Below are 26,603 nucleotides of genomic sequence, written 5' to 3'. Positions count from 1 at the left end.
TGGTAATTCAGAGAGTGATCATCCCATTCATTAACAAAAGTGGAAATATTAAGAAAGAAAACGGATAGATTTGATTTAGAACATGGTAAGTTTGAGGTAAGTGAACAACCAAACAGACATCTTCAACAACCAGGAAGGGCAGGTCTAGAGTGGGGAGGGGCTGGTGGGCAGAACTAGAGGCGGTGATTTGGAAGTTAAATCATGGGATCTGGGGGAGTCCCGTGGTAGTGAAAGACTGGGAATGGAGCAAGTTGGGGAGAGTGCAGAAAGATGTGCAAGGCTGCAGGCAGAACTCTTGTGGGTATAGGTTTAGATGGAAGGTGTAGGAAAAGAAACCAGCTAAAGCAGCGAAGTGGGAGTTAAACTGGGAGGAAGGTTTAGGCTAGGCAGTGGCACAGAAGGCTCGTAGAACAGTTTTTACAAGAAGGGAGATCCCATCATTTGTTATAGGAAGGTTGAGAAATAGGACTGAGAAGGCTGCTGGATTCAGTGATGAGGTGATTGTTCAGAAGGCAACTTCAGGAGTGAAACTGCAAAGGGTATGAGTAAATGGTGAGAAAATGGAGGAAATGAATACAGACTATTTTTAAAAATATGGTTTGTATGAAAGAGAGTGAAATAGCTAAGACAGGTGTTGGCTGCATCATGTGAAGTTTTTTACTTGTTTTGTTTTGTGTTTGTGAGCAGGGTTTGCTCACAAGCAGGAAAGCCAGCATGTTCTTGGACAAAGGCGTAAGGTCCAGGGTGAGTGTGAGACTAAGAAATTTAGTCAATTTCTTTCAAGCAATTGAAAGAGGTCTGGACCTTGAAGTGGCCTAGATATTAAAGAGACATTTCTTTGGCCAAGACGAGAGAAAAGGGATAATAATAATAGTAGTAATAGTAGTAATAGTAAATAATAATAGCTACGCTTAATTGAGCACTTACTATATACCTGGCATGTTTGAAGTTCTTTGTGTGTGTTAACTTAAGTGCATTAAATCCACAGCCATACTATAAGGTCAGTTTCAGCATTTTGAAAATGGAATTTGAGGTTGAGAGGGTTTAGATTGTCCTCCTCAGGATCTCCCAGATGGTGAGTGATGGTGCCAGGACTAAATCCAGGCAGTCCAGACCCAAAGCCCACACGTCATTGCACAGCACTGGAGAGAATGCGCTAGGAAAGAAGGAAAGAGAATCAGGACTTGTAGATGTTCTTGATTAAATCACCGAGTAGGAAGCTGAGTCATCTGCCAAGAACAGTTGAAGGAACTTGAGATGATTTCATCTGAAAGATTAAGCTTCTCTAGGGGTTAGCCTCATTCGAATTGGCTGTATTTCTTTTGGTCACGGCGACGTTTGAAGGAATGAGACATTTTTCAATTATTTACAAAGGTTTAGAGGTTTAAAGTATTTCTCACATCAGACTTAATTGCCCGTTTGTGTAATCCTCGCAGAGTGATAAAGTTTTGAACTAACTGCATACTGTGAGCTGGAAATGATCGCATGGAGAGATACATTTTGAAGTGCTTGCAGGCTTTGTGGGATTATTAAGTTAGCTCTAAAATGAGGGCAAGGGTACACTTTGTTGTTTTAGATAAATAAAAACTAGCAAATAGAGTCATTTCTAAAGATAATGCTTTAAAAAATCCATTAGGATATTAAACTTTGCTTTTTACTTTGAAAATAGCATAGTCTTTCAGAAAAATTTGAAAATTATTTTCTCAATTATGTTAATAATTTTAGCCAGAGAAAAACACTTTGGAAAAACTGAGAATTGCTATATTGCAGTATTGTTCAAAACCATCTGTTGTTCCGTTTGGAAAATAGATTTCTGGCAGCTGCATTGAGAAATTTAGGATAACATAGCTTGTAGGTCAAATAATTCATTTGAATTGGTTGGAATTCAGCAACTGATTTCAATTCTGTTTTCTATCTTCCTAATAAAAATTCCTTTGCAGCCCCAAATACACAGGTGTCTGCATCATCCAGAAATTACCAAAATTGCTGTCTTAGTCATGTGTCTGATGGTTTATCTCAATTTAAAACCTAAAATAAATTGAAAAGCTGTCAAATGCTTCTCAATTTTTATTTTTAGAAATCAGTTCTTGAAAGAATTAAATAATGTGCTTAAGTATACTAAATATTTATGCCTATGTTCAGAAAAGTTTTCTAGTCATAAAAGTATAACAAAGTTGATAGGAAATTCAGAATCCTTTTTTTCCCTTGCTTAACTTGAGTTTTTATCCCATTTTTAATCTTATTTTCTCTTGGCTTAAAATTGGGTGTAGCAGAAATAGGGCCTCAAACAAGCATTTTGCCATATACCTTTTTTTTTTTTCTTCTTTCTTTGCGGTACGCGGGCCTTTCACTGCTGTGGCCTCTCCCGTTGCGGAGCACAGGCTCTGGACGCGCAGGCCCAGCGGCCATGGCCCACGGGCCCAGCCGCTCCGCGGCATGTGGGATCCTCCTGGACCGGGGCACAAACCCGTGTCCCCTGCATCGGCAGGCGGACTCTCAACCACTGCGCCACCAGGGAAGCCCTGCCATATACCTTTTAATGATCCTTACAAGTTACTGAGCTAAAAATAAAAGGACCCCAGCTGACCTGGTTATGGTTATAAGAAAGTTGTTAGTTAAGATACCAGAATGAAATAAATGTTTATGTATTATAAGTAACTGAATATTTGATTGAAAAGGCCTTTTCTGCCTTCTCTTGCTAGAAGAACAGTAAATAAATACGTTTTAGAGTTTAGTTTTTTAAAATAAACTTCTCAGTTTTGTCATGGAGTCAGTGCTGATTCGGTTCCAATCCCTACAGATTCTGCTTTATAGCAGTTTCTTTAATCACACGTAACGTATCTCAAAGCAAACTGAGACCCTGTTGTGATCCTGAAAGGTCTTCTGTATCAAAATAGAGAGGGAAAAGCTGGCCACTTAGGCAGGATTTCCTAGGACAGAATTTATACCTCATCTTGACCTTAACCTTTCAGAGCTAGAAACTTCAAGTGAACCCTCTTGATCAGGCATGTGTGTGAATGCTGCAGGTAACAGCAGTAAGGGGCAGAGCCAGATACCTGACCCAAATCTCTATTGCCTAAGACAGCGTTAGAGTATAGAGCCACTTCCTTATGTCAAGATGATCATCACATTCCTTCACTTTGGGGGAAAATCTCTATGGATAGTCAAATTATAAATGGAAAATTTTGAGCAGATAATAATAAAGAAGAGTTGACCCTATGATCTAGATAACTAGTGTCACCGAACTGTAGCCAACAAGGCATCCAGTAAGGCATCTTCTTCCTTAAAAAGTGCTAGAAATACTCTGGAACAATTTGGGTCCTTTGGACTTCCTGTACACTGTCAGTTGATGCATTCACTTTTATAGACGTCTATAACATGAATATATCTTTTCCACGTTGCAAGATTTAATAGATTCTGTTTGGTTCTTCCTACTTTCATTTCATTTCTTACCTATTTTGCTTTGATTTTACTAGTGGATTACTTCCAGTGGTAGTCTTAGCTCCAAAGTATGGTGGCACTGTTCTTGAGCTTCTTATATACTAATTAGATGCTAACCAAATCTGAGTGTATTAGTCCCAATTGTAGTCATACATTTTCTCTGAAGTTTTACTTATAAGCACATATGTATTTTATTGGAATCTTGACATTATTATGTGCCTTCATTACATGGTTTTGAAAAGCCTTATGCTCATTATTCAAGTTGTTTTTATAGTCTGTGCCTCTTCCCTATTGAGATTTAAAGGAATCCATTTATATAATGTTAGAAAGAAGAAAAAATAGTAAAATATGTTAATATAGTTATTGAAGAAAATATGCTAATCTAGTCCTGCTAGGCCTTATTCACGTCTTTATTCTCTTTAAGATTTGGTTCCACATGCTGAGTTGGAATATTCACCTCTCTTTGTATTAGTAGGTTTCTTTCTCATTCATATTTGGATCCAATTCCTTCTTAGAGAAAGATATATTCTAACAGCCTTGTAAACTAATTGTGTGGGGTTTTTTCTTTGAAAACACATTTTCTGTGCATGTTAAACGTGGGGAAGAGAGACATTAGCCTTCTGTAAAGTGTAATGTGATGGCTGTCAGCGTGGCTTTGTTCAAAGACCCAGACCCAAACTGCTCTGCATAAGAGTGCCCCAAGAGGCAGGCTAGTGATGGGGACTGATAAGGAGAACTTAAAATACCTGACTGAGCATCTCTCCTTGTGGCTACCAATAAATTCATCAAATACCTACATTAATTTTATTCCTGAAAATAATTTCCTTAAAGAATGGATCTTTGAGGAAAATCTCCTTCCCTCTTAACATCTGTATCGAATAAACATCAAGGAGTAATGTAACAAAATGCCTTCATAAAACACTGAAGCTAATTAGAAGAATTTGACATTTTATGGAAGACCAAGTTCAGTGGCTGCCTTTCTTTCAGACTGAATTTAATAAATAACTTCCTGAATAAGGGCCTTTCGTAAGAGTTGACAATTAGGAGTTGTTTCTGTAATTTCTATTTTAGCTCTTGAGATTTGATACTTCAGACCTCAGGCAGGCAGAATGCCTTTGATTGCAGTGTGACCTTTTTTGTGCAAAGATTATACAGTTGAGCAAATTGTGTAGCCACATGTCTTTATTTTCCTCCAAGGTTACCAGAGACTTTGCCACAGGCTAAATATATAAACCTTTTTCATGAGACATCCGCCAAAAATATGAAACTCAATAATTTTTAAATGACCCTTATATTTACCATACCCAAGTGTATTATTTTCCATGAACATGTGATTTATGGGCTTCAAGGAGACTATACATTCTATAAACGTATTATTTCCTATAAAGTTTCATTTCCACGCTTGTGTAAAAGGGACCCCAGTGTGTCCCTTTTTGTTGTGTAAATGGACTTATTTCATAATAAGAAATAGTTGAATAAAAGAAGGGCTGTCATTTGTCTTAAGTAAGGTACTGATAAAGCTCTGGAACAGTTCTCTTTGACTTTAGAAAAATAGGTGACCTTACTAGTCAGGATTCTCCAGAGAAAAAGAAGCAGAAGGAGATTTTATATATGCGTAAATGAGAGAGAGAGAGATTCTGAGGAGTTGGCTCACATGCTTGTGCGGGCTGAGAAGTCCACAGTCTGCTGTCTGCAGACTGGAGACCCAGGAAGACCAGCGGTGTCATTGAGTTGAGTCTAAAGGCCTGAGAGCAGGGGAGCTGATTGTTGAAATCCCAGGCCCAGTGCCTGAGAAGATAGGAGATACCCCATTCCAGTGGGCTTGGAGGAAGCAAGAAGGGGCACGTTCCTCCTTCTTCCACCTTTTGTTCTGTCGGGCCCTCAGTGGATTGGATGATGCCCTCGCACGTTGGGGAGTACAGTCTCCTTTACTGAGTCCACAGATTCCAATGCTCGTCTTATCCAGGAACACCCTCACAGACACACCCAGAAATCATGTTTCATTTGGGCACCCTGTGGCCAGTCAAGTTGCGACATAAAATTAACTATTACAAGTGACTAAAAAAGGTAGTTAAATGTGTACTTACATTCTCTGTCATTATGTTGTTAGGGATCACTTACGCAAACTTATTAGCATCCTTGTGTTGTTGCATTTAAACGATATATTTCAATTTTTTGTGTCTATCTTCTCCGTCAGACTGTTAGTTCTTGAGTCATAATAATAATAGCTACTATTTAGTGATTGCCTAACAGGAACCTGGTTTACATGTTTTGTTGAGTAACTGAGTGAATGATTCTGGAAAATTAAGACTTTTAGGAAGCCTATAATCTAGCATGAAATAACACAATTCACGATCCTTCAATGCATTCAACAAGATTATGCTTTCTTTTTTCTTAAAGTGATTATGAAGCTAGAAATAATTTAATAGTTGATGAAATGAATAAAACAGCGGCTAACTGGTCATAGAGCTTTCATTTTCATGAATATAGCATGATGGTTAAGAACGTGAGTCTGGAGAGAGATGTCTAGGTTCAGATTCCAGCTCTGTGATCTCGGGTAAATCTGTGACTTCTCTGAGCCTCAGTTTCTTCATTTGTAAAAAGAGAATAATGAAAGAACTTAGAGAGTTGTAGTGACCAGAGCTCCTGGTACACATGCCTCCCCCCCATTATGTGTCAGTTATTATTAGTAATGGTGATACTGGGAGGAAAAGCAGTTCTCCTAAGGTAGTAGGAGCAACGTTGAGGCCTTCATCTTCTCCGTCATGTTGCAAGCCTTTTTGCCCAAGCCATTCTAATTATGCACCATCAAGAAAGTTGTTGGGGGATGGAGGGAATGAAAAGTGCCCACCAAACTGAGAAGGTATCTTGAGACTGAAAAACAAGGCAGGCAGCTCCACACGCAATGGATCAGTTCATCGTAGTGTAACTTACAGGGCAGGATCGGATGGACAACAATTTGGAAGCATTCACAGCTGCACTCCACACCACCGAGGGGCCACTGGGACAATTTTATGGTTAATCTAGGGTATACAGGTATGTGCTTAGAAACAGGGAGTGCATTCCTAAGTCAAGATTTATGAATGGGTAGCTAGTCTCAGGGGCGCTGGGAATTCGTCAGTGAAGGTCTTCATCATTGTTTGGAGCTAACAGAGCATTGAGGCCACCTGGACCTAATGATTGTTAAAAATATCTATTAACTACAAAGCCCTTGATGACGGAGAAATGATTTACCATATAGTACAGTCCTGGGGAGGGTCAGTGGAAGGACAGGAGGAACTGTATGGGCCCAAGATGGTGTCAGTTATGCTAACAACCATACAAAAGTATGCACTCATTTTTGAATTAGCCAAAAAAGAACAACAGGTGGGTGGAAAACAGGTAGGAAGAAAAAAGCACCATGTGTTCTAAAATAAATGTAAACCTTTTGTTTGTGAAGTGTAACCAATTCTCTACTTGAGGGGAGTTATCTAGAGTTGACCATTTTAAGTAACATCCTACCCAGAGCTGCTAAAAAGTAGAAAACTTTTGGTCATTGCTTTCCCATCCTGAGTTTCCAGTGTTCTTGCAAATGAATCAATCAAAATTTAATGACACTTAAAACAAGCTGAAGCTGAGTTTTTTCAATTACAGTAGCGAAGTATTCATTGTGCAGATGAAAGAGGGAATTCAGCTATAAAAATTTTTTCAAAAGTAAATAAAGTGAATAATTGAACTGTAAGAGAAGAAGTCATAGTCTATAATTTATCCGTTGTGTCTCACTCAGCATGGTTCATTACTAATGTTTGTGTTATAGCTCTTTGCCAAATTAAAGTAAATATTATGAAGAACTGACTAGGTGCTTGATCATCACAAAAAGTTTTTCATTTATACATTCACATTTATCTATTTTATGTGGGTATTATATTAGGTGTTACAAATATAACAATAAGTAATCAATCTCTGTCCTCTTGGAACTTAAAGAATAGTGAAGGACTATATGTATAACTTGATTATATAATATTATATAATTATCAGAAAAAAAGCTATGACTGTAAAGTATAGGCATCATGAAATTATATACTATAGACATATTCTAGAGTGAATGGTTTGGGATATGTGTAGTTATCCACATCTTCTTAAATGTCTCAGTTCCATTCTTGGTGCCCCACTTGCTCCTGATCAATGCTCTAATGTTCACATAAGAGATACAGCAAGTCTGTGATTTCATCCTACACCGTCATTCAGCAGCCTACAGGATGAGATTGTGTGTGGGTTTCGAGATCTGGCTCACTGTGGAAACTTTCATGTAAGCCAGAATCAGAAAGCCACTAGGCCATCTCCTTCCAGAATCAACCATCGCAGCATATGTTGGGAGTGAGAAAGCTGCTGCCAGAACTGAAGTCTCCACAGCTGCATAACACGCTCTGGAACCACATTTTAGAAAAACGGGTTCCTCGTGTGGTAGGCACTGTGTTAGTTTGAAATTCAGGTATACCTCATTGAAGAAACCAGATTTTATCTGGAACCCTAGCTGAAAGGGAGTCAGGGAAATATATTTTTGAGCTTTCTTAACTCTTCAGAAAATGAAGGCTCACTAGGAAAAGGTTGAAATAGGTGTTATGTTAATGGAGTCTTGCTACAGTATCTACCACAGAGACCCGGAAGTGAAAGAGACAGCATTAATTAACCTTGAAAACAAATGGCAAAAACATAGACACCTCTCCCCACCTTGCATAAAAAAGTCAAATGATGGCAATTTCCAAAAACTCAAATTTTCATTTAGAGCATTATTGCAGTAAGTATAGAGGCTACCACGTACCCATGAAAAGCATAGTATCACCGTCACAGCTAAGGAGCACCATCCATTTACCTTAAATGGTGAGAGAGTCAGAGACGGAGCTTGGGCCTGTACAGGAAGGTCACTGGCAAGATTTAGATGCCACTCACAGGGTGGCCTTGGATTCCAAAGTGAGAAGGCAGTTATAGATCCTGGAGTCCTGTGGACACAGAGATAAATGAAACCTTAGAGACCCCCTCATTTTACAGGTGAGAAAATGGGCAGAGGTTGAACATCTTGTTCAGGGTGACAGAGTCAGTGGGGCATCGGGACTAGAACCCCTAATAGCAAACATTCCTTTACCATGTGCTTCACCTTGCTTTCAGGTTTCTCTTTTTATGATCATTATCTAATGCCAAATGCAGATGTGGTAGCTGATCTAGGATAATGCCGGCTGGTGATCAGTTTATTATATAGATCCTCATCAGTCAGAGGGTACTCAGAACAGCTGTTTTTAATTAACGATCACTGAGCAGTTAAAGTATTTTTATAGCTCTGAATACTGCTTCCTTTAACCCAATCCAGTCCTACTCCCAAGGATATGTCCAGTTCCACCCTTAGTGAATTTCACTTCCAGAGTTTTGTTTTGTTTTGTTTTGTTTAATTTTTGCAAGAATGGTGAAAAGGGATCAAGACTTTAGAAAAAAGAGTCATAAAAAAGGAACTTGAATGAAGAATTTCCTCTAAAGAGTCACGAGAGGTAACTAGTTTCTTTATGAGTTTGAGTGGCAGATATAATTAAAGAACTCAGAAGAAAAATGACTTTGTACTACCAAACGGTTTGCCAGGTTGAATCTTTAACCCAGGGAGCTTTGTATCTTCTTTATATCCCGTATTTGGTTAATTTGACACAAATTAGAACTCCCAACCCTAGAAAGGCTTAACTATATTCAGATGAAGCACTAAAATATCTAATTGCTATTGCCTGAGAATTCACAGGCACTGTGCTTTCATGTGGGGAAATAAGCAGTATTGTGCAGTATTAGGTGGTATCATGGTTCCAGAAGTTCGAATTGGATTAGTCAACCATAATACATATACACATTTATAGCTTTACAGAATCTATAAAATATGTTACTTGTTTGTCTTCAACATCATGATGCAATAAGTTATATTATCCCCCAAAGAAAAACAAAGTCAGAAGTCTCACTTTGCAAATTCTAACAAATCAAACGGTCAGTGAAGGAAGCTATAAAAATCCAGAACTGTATATACATAACCTCTCCCAGAAATACCACATATTTTTTCCCTGCTATTAGTAAGATGTAGACTATTTCGTTTTATAAAATGGTAAGTTAGAATGACAGGCAATATGTTTTACTTAAAATCCCCTTTATCCCAAGCCCTTTCAGGGCAGACAGAAAGTTGAATTCTCTTGTGATGGTCAGAGAAGCAGTTTACGAGAGCTTTAAATGATGTGTGACTTTCTCATGGCTTATTAGCAATCGATCCCAAGAATTCCGAACCTCTGTATCACTGACCACAAGGTTCTGAAGGAAAATGTCTGCACATCCCCCCAGGTCAGCTTAGAAAGGTTGAGTCGTGGTGTGACGTGGCTGAACAAGCAGAAGAGAAGCGTCTTTGCTCTCAGGAGAGAGCGGTCGGGAGTTAGAGTGTATAATGGGGCGAGTCACAAGCCATGTTGGCCGTCTTCATCCCGTTGTGTTTAGAATATCCGCTGTGGAAGGAAAGAGGGAAAACTTCCTGCTCTAAGAATAATGATGCCCTAAGGAACAAACATCTGTTCTCTTGTGCAATGTTTAAGGGAAGCAGCTGTCATCTGCTCTGAGTTAAAAGGTGGGCCTTCTCCCACCTCCACACTTCCCCGGTCCCCTCAAGCTGTCTGCTCCGTCTCGATGTTGGAGGCTGGTGTAAACAGCGCTACCCTTTCTCGGTGCATTTTCAGCCCTCCTTTCTTCCCCTAGTTCAGCCCACGCATTAGCCTGTCGAATTGACTGAACAGAAGGCGTATTTCCTCGTGAATTTTGGGCTTGGGCAAAAGAGTCTTGGTTTGGAGTATGAAGAGGGTGACATTCTTTTAAAGTTTAATCAGGTCTGGTATATGTAAGTAAAACACGAGGGTCCCGATGAGCAGAGAATGTGCGTGCGCCCTCAGGCTGGTAGGGAAAGTTCTAGATTGCTCCATAAAGTTTTAGTAGTTTTGACCTTTTTACTTCATAAAAGATGGAGGGAAGGCAGAGAAGTGATATACCAGATTCTCAGAAGAAATTTAAGGGGTTTGGAGGGAATCAAGGAAAAAACATTGGAAAGAACCTGGTTTTCTTCCCTCTGCCCCACACCAAGTTAAAGCCTCTTTTCATCACGTCAATCTCAGCCACATCTGGCTAAGGCAGTTACAGTGCTGGCAGAGTGAATAGTCAAGGGGATGGAGAAGTGGGGTTCTTACAAGTTCTCATGCCGGCAGGGGCGCGGCAGGAAATCTAGGAGAGAAGCCTGACAGCTTTGCTCAGTATGAGGGAGCCGGGGGGCCTCGGCTGTGGCCAGCATTGCTTCATGGGAATTGGGGCTCAACGTGGCCGGATTTTCCAGGAGACGCCAGAAATCCTGTTTTATTGTTATAACTCTCCCAATTTTTAAATAGTATAACAAATTCGGTGGTTTTTAAAAATATTCAGTACCAAACCAAACGAATTGGAATGCATTTGCCAGGTCTGCTAGTTTTCTAACTCAAGTTAATGGGCTCCACTCTCCTAAGAAGTTTTGGGACCTTAAAACCAGAACTTATAACTCAAATTAAGTGAAGGGAATAAGATTTTCCCCCTTCCATTCATTTAATAAATATTCATATTAACAAATATCAAAACTGTATCCATCAGTAGACACAATGGATACAAAGATGTGTAAGGTACAGCCCCACCTGTCAGTCGCAGTGTATTTAGGAGACAGATAAACAAGAAATTACATTATAGTGAACTTCGTGTAATTAAACAGGTATTCCCAAAGTGGGATTAGCTCTGAAGGGCATTTAACTCTTCTTTGGATGGGAACTGTGTCTTAAGTCCTCTAGTTAAAGAAAGTAGGAGAAGCAGGAGGTAAAAGGAACATTGATTTAAAAAATAAAAAGAGCAAGGTGTATTTGAAGAAATTGCAAGTGTTTTACTACAATTAAATGACTAACAAATCAAAACTGAGGATGTTAATTAAAACACAGATCCACCTCCAAAACACCAGTTTCTTAACCCATCCCAGACCTACTGAATCAGAATCACTAATTCTATTTTTTTTTTTTTTTTTTTTTTGCGGTATGCGGGGCTCTCACTGTCGTGGCCTCTCCCGTTGCGGAGCACAGGCTCCGGACGCGCAGGCTCAGCGGCCATGGCTCACGGGCGCAGCCGCTCCGCGGCATGTGGGATCCTCCCGGACCGGGGCACGAACCCGTGTCCCCTGCATCGGCAGGCGGACTCCCAACCACTGCGCCACCAGGGAAGCCCACTAATTCTATTTTTAATAGGCACCCTAGGTGATTCTTGTGGTCAGGCTTGAGTAAAGTAGGTTCTGTTAGTCTCTAGATTAGAGATTGTGTCAAATCTGAGAGCAGCATAATCTGTCTGCACTGGAAGCCAGGCTCCAGTCCTTACCTGGCTGTGCTACCATGGGTAAGGAAGTGTTCATCCACGCTCACGTTTCTGTACTTGAACAATGGAGCTAGAGGATCGATTTCATAAGGTTGTCTTGAGGATTAAATGTAAAATGCTTAGAACATTATCATTATCCTGCTCACCACTTATCCTCTGGGACGGGGCCCATAATTACTCAATAAGTATCTGTTGAACGAATAACACTGAGGAGGTATAAAGGGGCAGGATCACTGGAGTCCTTAGTTCTGCCTGCTGTTCTAGGTACAGTTACCCTCTCTCCTCCACCTGGCCTACCTGGAACCATATTAGTTACCCACATGTGGCTCAGTTTAAAAAAAAAAAAAAAGGAGTAACTTCTACATTAAAAGATTTTTAGTATATGACATTAAAAGGAAAAAAAATAAACACAGTGTGCTATTTCCCCATAGCAAAGCAAGAAAACTTTGTGAATCACTGCTGCTTTAACAGCTTTATCTCACTTTCTTCTTCTCCCCTTACCTAAGGCTGCCATGGTACCATCTGCCCAGACACTTAAAATCACCGACTTCAGCTTCAGTGACTTTGAGCTGTCTGACCTGGAAACGGCACTGTGCACAATCCGAATGTTCACTGACCTCAACCTTGTGCAGAACTTCCAGATGAAACATGAGGTAGGAATGCAGTGGTGTCCTCTGGAAAGCGTGTGTGTGTGTGTGTGTGTGTGTGTGTGTGTGTGTGTGTAAGGGAGAGAATTAGTTTTGGACACTAGTATGGAATAAGGATTTTTAAGTTTCAGAGATTCATATACTGTCACCTAATGCATACCCAGCGTGTTTAAAGAAAAGTTATCAACCATTAAAAAGACATGTATTGGGTTCCCACATGTATCAAGCACCAGGTTGAAGAATAGGGGAGAATATTCCCAACAGTGAGAGCAGCGTGTGCAAAGGCAGGATGACAGAAAGCGGGGTTGGAGGCATGGAGCACTGGAGAGGGGCTGAGAAAAGCAACCAAGAAGCAGATTCTGTAGAACCTTGTACACTATTCAGAGGAATTTGGATTTTATCCTGAAAACAATGGTGAGTCACTGAGGAATTTTAAGTAGGGAAGTAACGTGATCTGATTGTGGAGGTTACGATAACACAGTAGAAAGAAGGACCAAAACAGAGTGAACTCCTTTGGAAGTGAGGGAGTGAAGAGGTTGATGTGAAGCCAAGCTCTTGGTTCAAACAGGGTCACCCATATGGAGTGAAGATGAAAACTGATTTTAACCCCCGTCGATTACCTTATTCGCCTCTCAGAAAATAGCAAGACTGAAATCAATACCTTCTAATACCAGTTGGGAGATATCAGGGAATTCTATTCTGTTTCATAATGGCTACGTGTATCTCATCAAAGAATAAGGGAGAATAGAAAGGCCGATATGAAAAAAAAAAATCAGTAATTTGCCTTTAAAACTACTTTTTTTCCAGTCAGTTGAATGTCTAGTCTCCTCGTACAGATTTCCTATCTGGAAATGTAAATACCTTGAAGGCCTCCACTATCCAGCAATCCATTCATTCATAAAATGAATATTTATTAACAGTAAGCAGTGTATCCTGTACTGTGCTAGGTACACATTTCAGTGATGATTCGTCCCTGCTCTCAAAGCCTCACTGAGGCATGAAAACTGAGGGCTAATATAGCTAAGGTTAATACAGTGTCATTTCTGGTATTACTGGGGGCCCGAATCTAGCTCTTTCTTTAATTTAACCGGTTTATATTACTCTTGGGTGAAAACAAAGACCAACTGTCTGTAGACTCTTCTCTAGTAATACTTCACTCCTATAAGAGCGTGTTGATTAAGAGATCATATCATTTAATTATTTTAAGAAGCTCTCAAGAAAGGTTCTTTGGTTGTTATTGTCCCTGTTTTACAAATGAAGAAATTGACATAGCATGGTGGAGGAGAAAGTTCATGGATTTTGAGTCATAGCTCGACTAGTGATTACCTCTGACTTCTTTGGGCAGTTAATCTCTCACATTCTCAGTTTTGTAATCTGTTCATTGGGAATAGTGGTACGACCTACCCAGCGGGAGTCCTGTGAGAATTACACATGCATCTGTGAGATTGTCTATTTGCATGCATGTGTATGTGTGCACCCTTGTATATTTCGATTAACACACAGGTGTAGAGTACATGTCAGTTATCCCTTCCTTAGACCAAATTTGACCATGGTTATATTTCCCTATCAGATTTCTCTGTGGTAGGTTATAGGGCTCATTTTAAAAAGCCTCTTCTATTAATGGAGTGAAGATCTCATTTAGAGCCAGAAGTTCTAAACGCAAATCTCAGTTCTGCTTCTTGCTAGTCACGGAACTTCTAAACCTAGATAGCGGCTCAAATCCCTTTCCATTCCTGAGATCGCCCATACTTTACACTAGTGCTGATTCTGTTGAAAGGGCCTGGACAGAACAGGAATATGATCCTTGTACCTATTTATGAAATTCTTACATAAGTTGATTTATTTCTTATTTCTTAAAAACATAAGCTTTTAGATAGCATTTGAGTGTTGGGTATGAAGATAGTCACTGAGAATTTCTTTTACAGTCTTTTATTTTTACCTTTCCTTGAATGTTTATCCATTAGGCAGATATTTCTCCTCGATGTCTCATTCATCTACTCTCATTTTCTGTTTGAATAACTCCTATTCTAATTCCGGCCAACATCAACACGAACATTGCTATTATTCTGGTTGGCCTTCCTGCCTTAGTGACTCTTCTGGTTTTGTTTATTTGAGATATTATTGTCACTGTACATTTCAGATATAATTTTAGGATGATAAAATTAAAATGTGACTGCTAGAGAGGATGTTAAGCACCATGAAGTGCCCCGACAAAGAATATTTCCTACTGAAAGTTATGTCAGATCTTCCTGTCTCTGCTTGGCTTCCAAATCTTGAGTTACTCTCCTATAATTCTTGCTGATCTCTGAAGCAGATTCTTCAACTCTACTCCAACAAATCTGCGTGTGCTGTACTTGTTTTCCTTGACCTTCTGTCTTTTACGTGTCGTTCCTCCCCTGTATGGACAGGATGGCTCCACTTCCAAGTCTGCTCCAAGTATGTTGTGCCACAACATACTCTTCCTCAGAGCCTGACTTAAAAACCTCTGTTTCTGGGAGAACCCTAGGATTGACTTCATGCCACTTGGAATGCTATTGACAGTTTATAAATTTGTGCTCTCATTTTTATGTGAATTTATTTCCTTTATATGTGTGCTTTTGTTACTTTCACTCACTACTGATTGAAATTCTTGAAGGCAGGAGCTAAGCTGTGTTTTTTCTTTCTTCGCTTTCTCCCATAGCATCTTAAGGACGCCGTGCAGGACTTAGGGAGCCTAATGTTGGAGACTGATTCAGTGTATTGAGCATGCTCCCTAGGGTCTTCCAAACTGCACATAATTACTCAGTAGTCCTGTGCAAAAGACTGGACTACAGATTTGAACACGCCAGGCATATCCACCAAGCATTAAGCAGATCTGACCATAATTTTCCTAAATGCTGTTAAGAACATTTGATAACAGAATCCAAAACTGTACTTGAATCTAGTTACTAATGAGATACAGTTGGGTATCCATTGGGTTACCTAGTTCAGTAGGCCCATTTCCATAGAAGCAGTACAGGGAGTTCCCTGGCGGTCCAGTGCTTAGGACTCAGCGCTTTCACTGCCATGGCCCGGGTTTAATCCCTGTTCGGGGAACTGAGATCCCACAAGCCACGCAGTGTGGCCAGATAATAAAAAGAAGCAGAATAGAGTAGTCCATCAGGAATTAGGTTTCATAAAGTCATTTTGGTCATTATTTCACATTATATGCATAAGTGCCTATTTAATTGTATCTACAGATTTATGATTAGTAAAGAGATATGTCCATAGGTTAAATTTCTGGGTTTTCCTGCTTATTTTCCTTGACTCTTTAATTAATCGCCAGTAATTTTCCATGACACTTCACTTTCTAAGCATATCAAAGAAAATTAATTGCTCTTACTTAAAATTCTCCTAATTAGATAAATCTATCGTCTTCGGGGTCGACTTTGTTGAGAAATGGTCATGCTGCAGTGTACTTCAGGTTAGCACGTCAACCTTAGGCATACGGAAATCCTCTGGGAAATATGGTTACTCGGGGGTGAAAGAGCTAGGGGACATTTGGGTTCTTTTTATCAGAATTCCCTGTGAACTGCGTCATAGAACAGGAACAAAGAGACCTGAGAAGAAAAGGGAGGATATGAAAGCATTGATTTTTCTGCCAAATCCTCTATAAACAATTTCTACCAACAAAGAAGAAACCTTGTTTTTGGCCTACTTTTGCAGCCAATCAAACTGTGTTGAATATTGTTAAAGCAACATTTGTTTCCCTGGTACTTTTTCTATTCCCCAGGGCAATGCCCTTTGTGTTTGAAATATCTCCAGTGATACACGTAGGGAGAAGCACATATTTATTTTTAGAGATCCCCAAAAGTATAGTAAATCATTCAGTATTGAAGAGAGGCAGACTCTGATGCTAACACAAACACAAAATTATCAAGCTTACAGCCCATGAGTCCCTGGGGATTTTACTGAATACACCACTAAGGAGTTGAATTAAACCCAGCTTGTGAGATTTTTCTGAAATCTATCCTTTTTTTCCCCATCTTTTAAAATATGTGTATAACACATACACACACACACACACACACACACACACACACGCGCGCCAGGGCTTTATGTTGCATATATTATTTTTTGTTAATTACTTCTTGGTAACCAAGCAGTAACTCTGCCTGAATATTTAAGCATAGTTTAAAAGGGACAAAGATTGGGACTTGGAGCTCCAGTTTGTCCTTGGACATGTGCTGTGTGCCTTGCCCCCAAGCCATCCCCAGAGCCTCACACCATTACTTTTGCAGACATACAGAATGGGAGCATGAGAAGAACTGGAGACTGGCTGCTTGCATGGCTCCCTGAGAGTGAATTCATGCACGTGTGACTGCCTACTTGGACTCTCCTAATTGATGACACATGGACATAATATCTGTTAAAAAGCTAGTCTGTGCCCTACCCATGACAAAAGTACCTTTCTTCGAGCTGCCTTGCATTTCACATCTAATTTAGTTAGCACGGTGGTTTGCATGGTAGGCTCTGAAGTCAGACTGCTGAGGTTACAAGCACTGTGACCTTGGGCAAGTCTCTGAATGTCACTTTCCTCATCTGTACAATAATCAAAATGGTAGTACCTCCCTCAGAGTCCCGGGAGTTAGATGTAAATGCTTTGTACATTGCGTGAAGATTAATAAATGTGTGATAAATGTCAGCAGTTATTTTTACTACTTAACGCTTTATTTCCTAAAGGTTCTTTGCAGGTGGATTTTAAGTGTTAAGAAGAACTATCGGAAGAATGTTGCCTATCATAATTGGAGACATGCCTTTAATACAGCTCAGTGCATGTTTGCCGCACTAAAAGCAGGCAAAATTCAGGTACTTCTTAGAGCCATTTATATATTTAAGACATTTTGTTGCTTTGCTGCAAGAATACAGCATATTCTTTCAAGTGTTTTTTTAATGTGCACTAATGACGATTGAGAATAATATTTAATGCCACTTACAAAATACATTTTGTTAATTAAGGAAGACTGGTATGGCAAAATAATTTCTAATTTTCTTTCATATGTAATATGGCCTATTTTTAAAAATCTTTAAAATAGCTTCATGTTAAACTTAATAGCCTTTGGGCAAATAAATGCTTCCTTCAGAAGAAAACTCTACAATATAAGAAAAGTATCAAATTTCTCATGTTCACATTCAACCTGCTCCATAGTAGAATTCCTCAAAAACCACTCAGGTCCTGAACTTGGCTCCATAGATGAGTCCAGGGTTCTCTGTCACATTTTCTCTGGAGCACTCTGTTAATTTTATAAGTACTATTTCATGGAAACCATTTTGGTTTCATATACATTGACCAGAGACTGTTTACAGGAAGATCAATGCAGAAAACGTTCAAGTAATTCGTTCTTTTCTGGGCCAAATTTTTCATATCTCTGTCCTTAGATTCTAACTTCAGTGGGAATAGACAAGTTATTCTATGTCAGTGATTCCAGGGATACATCATAAAACTGTTTTTAATTCAGAGCTTCCATGCTCTTTTTTATTTAATAAATTCTAAAAATGTTATTCTCTGTCTCTACTTTCATAGAGTGCACATTTTAGCTGGCTAGAGCTAAAAAAAGTGATTGTTGTCCAAGAAGCCATATCAGATACCATAGCAGTACTTTCCTGCCATAGCAAACATTTATAAGAAATAGGGTGGGGCTTCCCTGGTGGCGCAGTGGTTGAGAATCTGCCTGCCAATGCAGGGGACACAGGTTCGAGCCCTGGTCTGGGAAGATCCCACATGCCGCAGAGCAACTAGGCCCGTGAGCCACTACTACTGAGCCTGCGCGTCTGGAGCCTGTGCTCCGCAACGAGAGGCCGCGATAGTGAGAGGCCCGTGCACCGCGATGGAGAGAGTGGACCCCGCTTGCCACAACTAGAGAAAGCCCTCGCACAGAAAACGAAGACCCAACACAGCAAAAATAAGTTAATTAATTAATAAACTCCTACCCCCAACATCTTCTTTAAAAAGAAATATATATATATATATATATAGACTATAGGTGGACAGGTTATTGATTATTTGAGGCATTTGAACTTTTTCGGTTGATAATGATAATCCCATTCTGAAAACAAAGTACGACTGATTGCCTGCAGAATAGGATTCTAGCGTGAGTCCTATGTGACTAGAAAGCACATATGTAAAGCACTAAGGAGAAAACCACGTGATTGGTGGAAAGAGGTGGTATAATGCGCTTTACCAAATTGTTCTTTCTCTTTCTTTCCTCTGCTCTTCGGTCGTGCAGAACAGGCTGACTGACCTGGAGATACTCGCACTGCTGATTGCTGCCTTAAGCCACGATTTGGATCACCGCGGTGTGAATAACTCTTACATACAGCGGTAAGGCATTCACCCCAGCAACAGAAGAGATTGTTTCTTTTAAATTGTAGTTTTAAAAGTAAAAGCCACCGCATAATTTGATGGTACAAAATTTCAGTTGGTCAAGGTCCCATAACATACTCTGGTTTTATTTAAGGGAAATGGAAAAAATAATGCAAGTCCAATATTGTGTTGGTAACATCTCTGGCCTGAAGTACAAAAACTATTTATGTTGAGAATCTTATTTCATTAGATAATTACCAAGCGTTTTGCTTTTGTTTATATACACCCAGCTTAGGAGCTTCATTGGAAAACTGTTAAGAGTAGATCAGAAAAGGTAGAATTTCACTCTGGATTAAAAGATAATATTTGAAAAGTGCTTAGCTCTATCCTAAGTACTTAGTAAATGCTGCCTAGAAAGAGGCTTTTGGTCTTAGCAAAGGCAGTGGAACACAGTGTTGGAGACTTTGGGCTCTGGGGTCAGACTTGGATTCAAATCCTACCTCTGCCACAGAGTTCCTGTGTGACCATGGGCAGGACACTCCTCTCTCTACACCTCCATTTCCTGGCTTGTGAAATCGAGATAACAGCATTCCTACCTCATAGGGTTCATATAAGTTTTAAGACATAACACACATCACTACCAGGTAGAATGCCTGGTACATATCTAAGTGTTAAATAAATCTTAGGAGCTGAAGCCTGCATTTTGGCTGATGTTGCGAGTAAGATACTAACTCTTCAGACAAGCTTTTCAGGCTCCCTTCTGAACCACGCTTAAGTAACATTTGCAATGACAAATGAGATAATAAAGGTGATATCACTTTTCATCAGATTTTTGAGCCACTGTGACATTTTTATTTTCTTGAAGCAAGTTAGTTGAAAGGCATACGTTTTAATGGTGAAATCTCTTACTACAGAGCATTTTTAAGGTATGCAAGTGATTCAACTAAAGCATAGATCTCTCTAGGAAATTCCACATGTCTGATATCTTGAGGGAATTTCAGAAAGCTCTCTAATCACATTCCCTTTATCTAAATACAGTAAACGGAAAACTTCATGTAAAAAGAATTGTAGCGATGTAGCAACCGTGTCCTCTGCTGACCTTTGATGGGAAAAGATAGCAAGCTCTTGCCTGACTATCAGAGGGTTGCTGTCTCCTCTTTAAAGTCTAATGTTTTGGAGAACTGACTGGGTGACATGTCCTTTGTACCCTGTGCTTTGTCATGTGATTGTGGTCCTGAGCCTCCCATCAACACAGGAGTAATTATGGAAGGAAACAACGACGTGAAAAGATTCACAGCGCAGAGTCAAGCACAGCCTAAGGATGAGAGCCAGCGGTGCTGCCTTCTCTTCCTGCCTCAGCACTGAACACCATATCATTGGGATATGGGTTATTAGTGTGTGGATTGCCGTACTGCCCTGCTCTGGAGTGAAAAAAGCCACTAAGCTATTTTTTCCTTTGTTTATTTAAAAATAATTACCCGGAAAAACATCTGGAGAAACGTCATCCTCTCTTTGAAAAAAAAAAAAAAGTCCTGGGAAAAAGTCAGACCACACAATCTTGCTTTCACATACACCGCAGAGCAGACTTACACTAAGTAATAATAACTTTTAAAAAAATTAAAGGAGTTTCAGAGATATTTATTTCTTCCTACATCCTTGTGGTTTGAGTAAAGGAAACCAAGAATTTCCCAGGGATGTTTCTTTTTTTCCTTTCCCTAGTGGTAAACGAGTGATACCTCCAGTAGGATTTTCTTAACCAGGGGACTCTTTGGAGACTAAGAGTATCAGAAACATTTCCATATAAAGAACTAACTTCTAAAAAGGTGTACTGTGTCCAGACCTCATCAGATATTCAAACACTCTATAAAGAAAACCAAAACAGTAAGACACAAAAGTAAAAGTAATATATCAAAAAGACAAAAAAGCCCTCATATGGTAGCAAAGTTAGAAACTGAACTCTGTCATTTGTGCTTGTTGAACATCTTTTCAGAAAATTAAATTGAAGTAAGATTTTCCTTGTTTAGGAAACTGTGTTTCGATTCAGTATCTGATTCTTTGATTCCTTCTTGGCCTAGGAAGATTGCCATTGTGAAGAGCGCTTCAAGTACACCAGTGAAATCTTTGAGAGAAGAGTTCACTGCTTGTGCTTTCTTCTCCCACATGGGTGGATGGAGGCAAGAGTGATTCCAGATAGTTGTTGAATTATTCTTTTAAAAACAGGCAGTCATAGGAACAAAATGGCTGAAGCGCAGACATCTGCTTATGTAGAGAAGTTTCCCCACGTTAGGCCTGCCGTCAGTATAAGAGGACTCTTGTAGATGCATTTATTTGGTTAGATTCAGGATTGGTGTTTTATAAATATAGTGAAATTATCCTACATTTTAGGCAAAGAGATAATGTGCAGTTACTGGGGCCTGGTACTTTGCTAGGCAGAAAGAGAGCTATAAAAGTATAAAATTCGGCTTCTGTTATCAAGGAATTTGCAGTTTCATGAAACAATGGTGATTAATGCCAGAAAGTATCTAGTAAGTCCTGTGTTGTTTGATAACGTGGGCTATAAGTGGTCAGTAGAGGAGACTGACGACGATCAGTGTAGCCCACCCTTACTGTTAATGGAGGAGGTGAGACTGCAGCCGGATCTCTGAAGTGTGTAGGATTTGGAGAGGGGAGAGCATGAAGGTACTCCAGGAACACCGTGAAGTGGGCATATTCATGGAACAGACATGATGGCTAGTCTGACTGGTCAGAAGGCTCACTGACTAGGGATGGAAAGTAAGAGGATGAACAAGTGGAAGTTAGAAGACCCTTCCGAGGGAGAGCTGGAAAACCAAGCCGTGCATTTTATATTCGGCGTAGTGAAAAGACAAGGAGCCATTGCTGCAGTGGGTAATGAAGACATTGTTTAGGAAGAAAAGTCTGTAAGTAAGGTACAAGGTAAATGGGTAATAATTAGAACCACAGAGTTCCAGCCAGAAAGCTGTTAGGTAGGGGAAGCCAGGTGTATGTGAACATCACATATTAGCTAGAGAAAGGAAGAGACTGAAGGAGAAAATTGTGTAAATATTGAACAGCTAGTTATATGCAGGAACGAAGGGATAAAATCATGACTCTGGGTCCAAGCAATTAACAATGATGGTGCCACTGACAACAATGAAGAACTGAGAAGTGTGTATGCATGTGTGTGTCCTTTGGGAGGGAGGATGGAGGGGAAAGGAGTTTTGGCAATGAGGAGAAAGTAATACATAGTATGGAGGTTAGAAGAGGTAAAATGACCAAATGAATGTTTTTTTCAAGATTAGAGATTCAGCAAAATCAATAAAAAATTTCCTGGTACCGACAATCAGATCATGTATAGTTGTCCTGGAAGAACTTGCCCTGTACCATGGTCCTCTCTGCTCTGTGACAGAGGAACAGGAGTGAGCTAAGGTCGTGAATAGGCACGGTGGTAACAGGGTCAGCAGGCTCCTAGAGGCTTAAAAGAGCAGTAAAGACAGCACAGGAATCACAATTTGTGAAGTTCACACTGAGGAGAGTCTTTTTTAGCCAGTGAGATCATCCTTGGTAAGGTCGGAGGGCTTGAGAGACTAGAGATCTGAATATGAATAAAGTGCAAGTTCAGTTAGTCGCTAATAATAATAGTAATAATAATAATAGAAGCTAACACTTAATATAGGTCTTATCCCATGGCATTTGGAACTCCTCCTAGCACTTATGTACATGAGCTCATTTGGTCCTTAGACGACCACGCAGGAGCTGTGATGGTTATGGTGCAAATTTGAATCCTGACTCCTCTCACCTTGTGACCTTGGGCAAGTCATTTAAACTCCCTCTCTATGTTTCCTTCTCTGTATAGTAGAATAATGACAGTGCCTGTCTCACAGGGTTTCTTGTAAGGATTAAGGAGTATAAGTAGATGTAAAGTGCTTGGAACAGTACCTGGCACAGACTACATGCTCAACACGTTTTAGCTATTTTCACAGGGGGATACTGTTAAGGAGAGATGGGAGTTGAAGATCTTGCTTTTTTTTCCCCAGGGAGGGACAGGGAGTAGCAAAGAGACTATGCCTGGTAGCAGCTAGGAGCTGTGGAACAAAGAAGGGACTGTCTATTGTTGATGTGAAAAAAGGGCAATCAGCAGAGTCAAGAAGGTCCAAGAACTGGGGTCACAAGGTCAAATGAATCATCAACTTGAATATCTGTGATCACAGAGAATAGGAACATAAAATAACCCCTGACTCATAGAAGGCAATAGTGATGATTTGCATAGAAATTGTGAAGTTAAGAATTAAATGGGTTGGGACTTCCCTGGTGGCGCAGTGGTTGGGAATCCGCCTGCCAATGCAGGGGACATGGGTTCGATCCCTGGTCCAGGAAGATGCCACATGCCGCGGAGCAACTAAGCCACAACTACTGAGCCCGCATGCTGCAACTGCTGACGTCCGTGCACCTAAAGCCCGTGCTCTGCAACGAGAAGCCACTGCAATGAGAAGCAACAAAGAGTAGCCCCCCGCTCACTGCAACTAGAGAAAAGCCCGTGTGCAGCAACAAAGACCCAATGCAGCCAAAAAATAAAAAAAAAAAATTTTTAATGCCAAATTTAAAAATAAATAAATACATTACCAAAAAAAAAAGAATTAAATGGGTTGACATGGGTCACAAAGAGTAGCTAAGAGATTTGAGCCCAGAGCAATATATATGGATGAGAAGCCAGATTAAGGACCGTTGTCAGAATCAGTGAAAAGGAGTACTGTGCTGGGGTGGCTGTGTTTTTCTCACAGAACTTTCATTTTCTATTGATTTCTAAGGTTCTGTACTCCTGAGACATTGGTTTGATTTCTGCATTGGCATCCTTACGCCACTCTCAGAGATGGACCAACAACTGCAGGACAAGAGGAGATGCAGGGAGGGCGTGCTAGCCCATGACTGCTCACTGACGTGTGGGAATAACCCAGCAGCAGGAGTGGTTTAATGGGTCCTTGTGACACACCCTCAAATAAAGAGGCAACGAAGCCTTGTGTTTGAAAGAGTAAAAAGTAGCAGGATATAGAATGCATTGGTTTCCATGAATATCTTTGTAAATGGAAAATTTGGGGAATTTGTCACCCTTTCATTGATTCATAAATCCATATTTTTAGAAGTAAAGGCAAACACATAATTTGCATTCATCTATCTCACAAGCCAAGAATTTTCTCTAATGTGAAACCGTCCTTTCTGCACTGTCTAAAAATGTAATGTGCGTTAGAAGTTTTAAACATGTCTGTGTTATATCCACCTAATTGCATTTCTAGTCCAGCTTCTAACTGGGTTGGTGAGTGGATACTGTGTGCAGAGTGCTGTGGGTCACAAGCCAGTGTGATGCAGTGAAAAGGATGCATGTGAATCCCGGCTCTGCCTTTTCTGTTGACCTTGAACAAGTTAGATAATCTCTCTGTACCTTTGGTCATCTAAAAAACAAATGCTAAAATGCCAGTTTTAGAGGTCTCAGCCTGGGTCACCCAGGAGGCACAGCCTGAGACAAAAGCTGGCGTGCATATAGCTTATTAGCGCGTGCGATCCCAGGGAGCAGGAATGCAGGCCTGGGAGTGGGAAACAGAGAAGGGAAAGCCAGGAGAAGGACGAGGTATCCAGCTGTCCACCCATGCAGGCAGCTGGTGCTCAGTCCCACCAGGCGCTTTTGAGAAGTCTTACGACATGAGACCCAGAACTGTTCGCAAAAGGACAGAGACTGCAGGGGGAGGGGCAGCTCCGCAGGCTGCCATACCCCACTGGTCACAGGGGACCTCCAGAGGCCTTAACTCCACACGCTCCAGGCTGAGTGAGTGTGAGTGCAGAGAGCCCTCCTGTGGGCAGAAGTGAGAGGTATTCTCGGCGGGCCAGGGCAGGCGCCTTCTGACGGGCTCCTCGTGCAGTTAGTTAGAGCAGGCGTGAAGCTGGACACTACATCAATGGCTGCAGTATGAGGTGGGACCGAAGATTCTGATGTGGTGAGCTGAAGTGTCCTACAGAGGACTATTGTAAAAATTAAATGTAAACTACTTAGCACAGTGCTGGACATGGCATAGGCTCTCAGTAAATAGTAATTGGTAGAGTCGTTTTCCCTAATGATAACAAACTCAAAAGGAATACAGGCTAACAGGGTAACAGCAGAATAAAACTGATACTAAGCTAATACTGGATGTGCTTGGATTCCTCGTATAAACGACAATAACAGACACTCTAGAAGCTTTTCCTTTTCTAAGTGAAGGGAATGAGGAAGGCGGTAGCTGTACTGAAGTTGACTTGAGCTTATCCGGTCTGAGTGATGAGAAAATGCTATTGCCAAAATAGAGACTATAGAATACAGGCAGGATTTGGAGGGAGATCATCGATTCCGTTTATGCTAGGCCCTCTCTTATCCCGGGCCATCTCCCTGGAGCACCTCATCCACTCCTGTGGCTTGGATTTCCAAGCATGTTGATGTGATCCACATCTCTCTCTCCAGCCCAGACCCGAGTTCAGACTGTTATACCCATTTGGTTGTACCTCAGGCACCTTAAAATTAATAGATCCAGCACTCAACTAGTCCATCTTCCCCTCCTTCATCCCCCATCTCTAATCATCTTCTCCCTTTTTTCCTATGTCAGAAATGACAAAGCAGAAGCTTAGCCTCCATACTTTCCCCCTTCATCTCCCGCATCCCCACTAGCTCCCAACATCAGGATTCATTGCCAACTCCTAACTAATCTACCTCCTAAGCAGCTCTTTTTATTTGGGATTCCACCACTGTAACCCAGGCTGTCTCTTACCTGGGTTACTAGAATGGTTTCCCACTAGTCTCCTAACTAAATCCCGGTAGTCTCCATGCATCTCCAGTCTTGGTTCCAGCAGATTTATCTTTTCTTACAAATCTGCTCATTTTAGTCCCTCCATTGCCTTCCCACTGTCCAGTGATAAGCACAGTATCTGACCCACGGTACAACTCACTAAATACGGAAGGAACAAAGAAGACAAGGCAGGAGTTCACTTGGGAAAGGTTACAACAACAAAACATGGCAGTTTGGAAGTCAGCAATATCCGTGGTGGGTTAAACACTAGTAGATGAGATCACCCATTCTCTTACCTTTATTTTCGTTTTACTGTTTTTGTTTTTCCCTTAAGCTTCTCTCACTCCAACTCATTTTTTCCTGTGTTACATTTCTTGTCTTGGGTAGGTTCTCTATCTTCAGCAAATTAAGTGCAAAGTAAAAGAATGATTCATGTACTAGTACAGAGGAATAACAAATCAATTGTGTTATCTAACACTTGCGTCGTGCTTTACAATTCATAAACCCCTGTCGTATTAATTCAAGAAACAGAGACTTTCAGGAGCTATAACTTTCTGTCTTCCTTTTAAAGAACAAAGAGTGCAAATGGTGCTTTATGTTCACATGTGAAGGGTCATGAGAAATAGGTGGAGGACTCTGCTTGTCATGCTTTAGAACTTGATTTGTGACTCTGTTACATATAATGAATTGACTATAATATTCCTCCCCTCACTTCACTCAGCCAAATGGTCTTTACCATTTTCCCCAAGTTCATTTTAGAGCACCGCCAGGATGTCCTGCATTGAAATAACCTGGATCCCACGCTGGGAACTTTTTCTGACTCAGCTGTCTCCTTCCTTCCTCCAGAAGGGGATGTGCACCCACTGTCCCCCATTTCCTTGCCTCCCATCACTCACACCTCAGCTAATTCCATCTCAGTTGACTCTTTTCTTATATACAGGCACACATAGGGATGCTGACCTTCAGCCTTATTTC

General features: G+C 40.5%; 1 protein-coding gene across 2 annotated transcripts in view; it reads left to right on the top strand.

Annotated features, from left to right (window-relative positions):
• PDE5A (phosphodiesterase 5A) overlaps window positions 1–26,603 on the top strand; it is a 135,915-nt gene that overhangs the window by 91,270 nt on the left and 18,042 nt on the right. For both annotated transcript variants that reach the window (XM_060012937.2, XM_060012938.2), the window contains exons 12-14: window positions 12,363–12,509; window positions 17,205–17,330; window positions 18,749–18,843. In XM_060012937.2, coding sequence (XP_059868920.1) covers window positions 12,363–12,509; window positions 17,205–17,330; window positions 18,749–18,843 — 368 coding nt within the window. The remainder of the gene's footprint in view (window positions 1–12,362; window positions 12,510–17,204; window positions 17,331–18,748; window positions 18,844–26,603) is intronic.

The sequence above is a fragment of the Delphinus delphis genome, chromosome 5, assembly GCF_949987515.2.
Source record: "Delphinus delphis chromosome 5, mDelDel1.2, whole genome shotgun sequence".
Lineage (NCBI taxonomy): Eukaryota > Metazoa > Chordata > Mammalia > Artiodactyla > Delphinidae > Delphinus > Delphinus delphis.
Note: the sequence above shows the minus strand (reverse complement) of the source record. Positions and strands in the feature narration are given on the sequence as shown.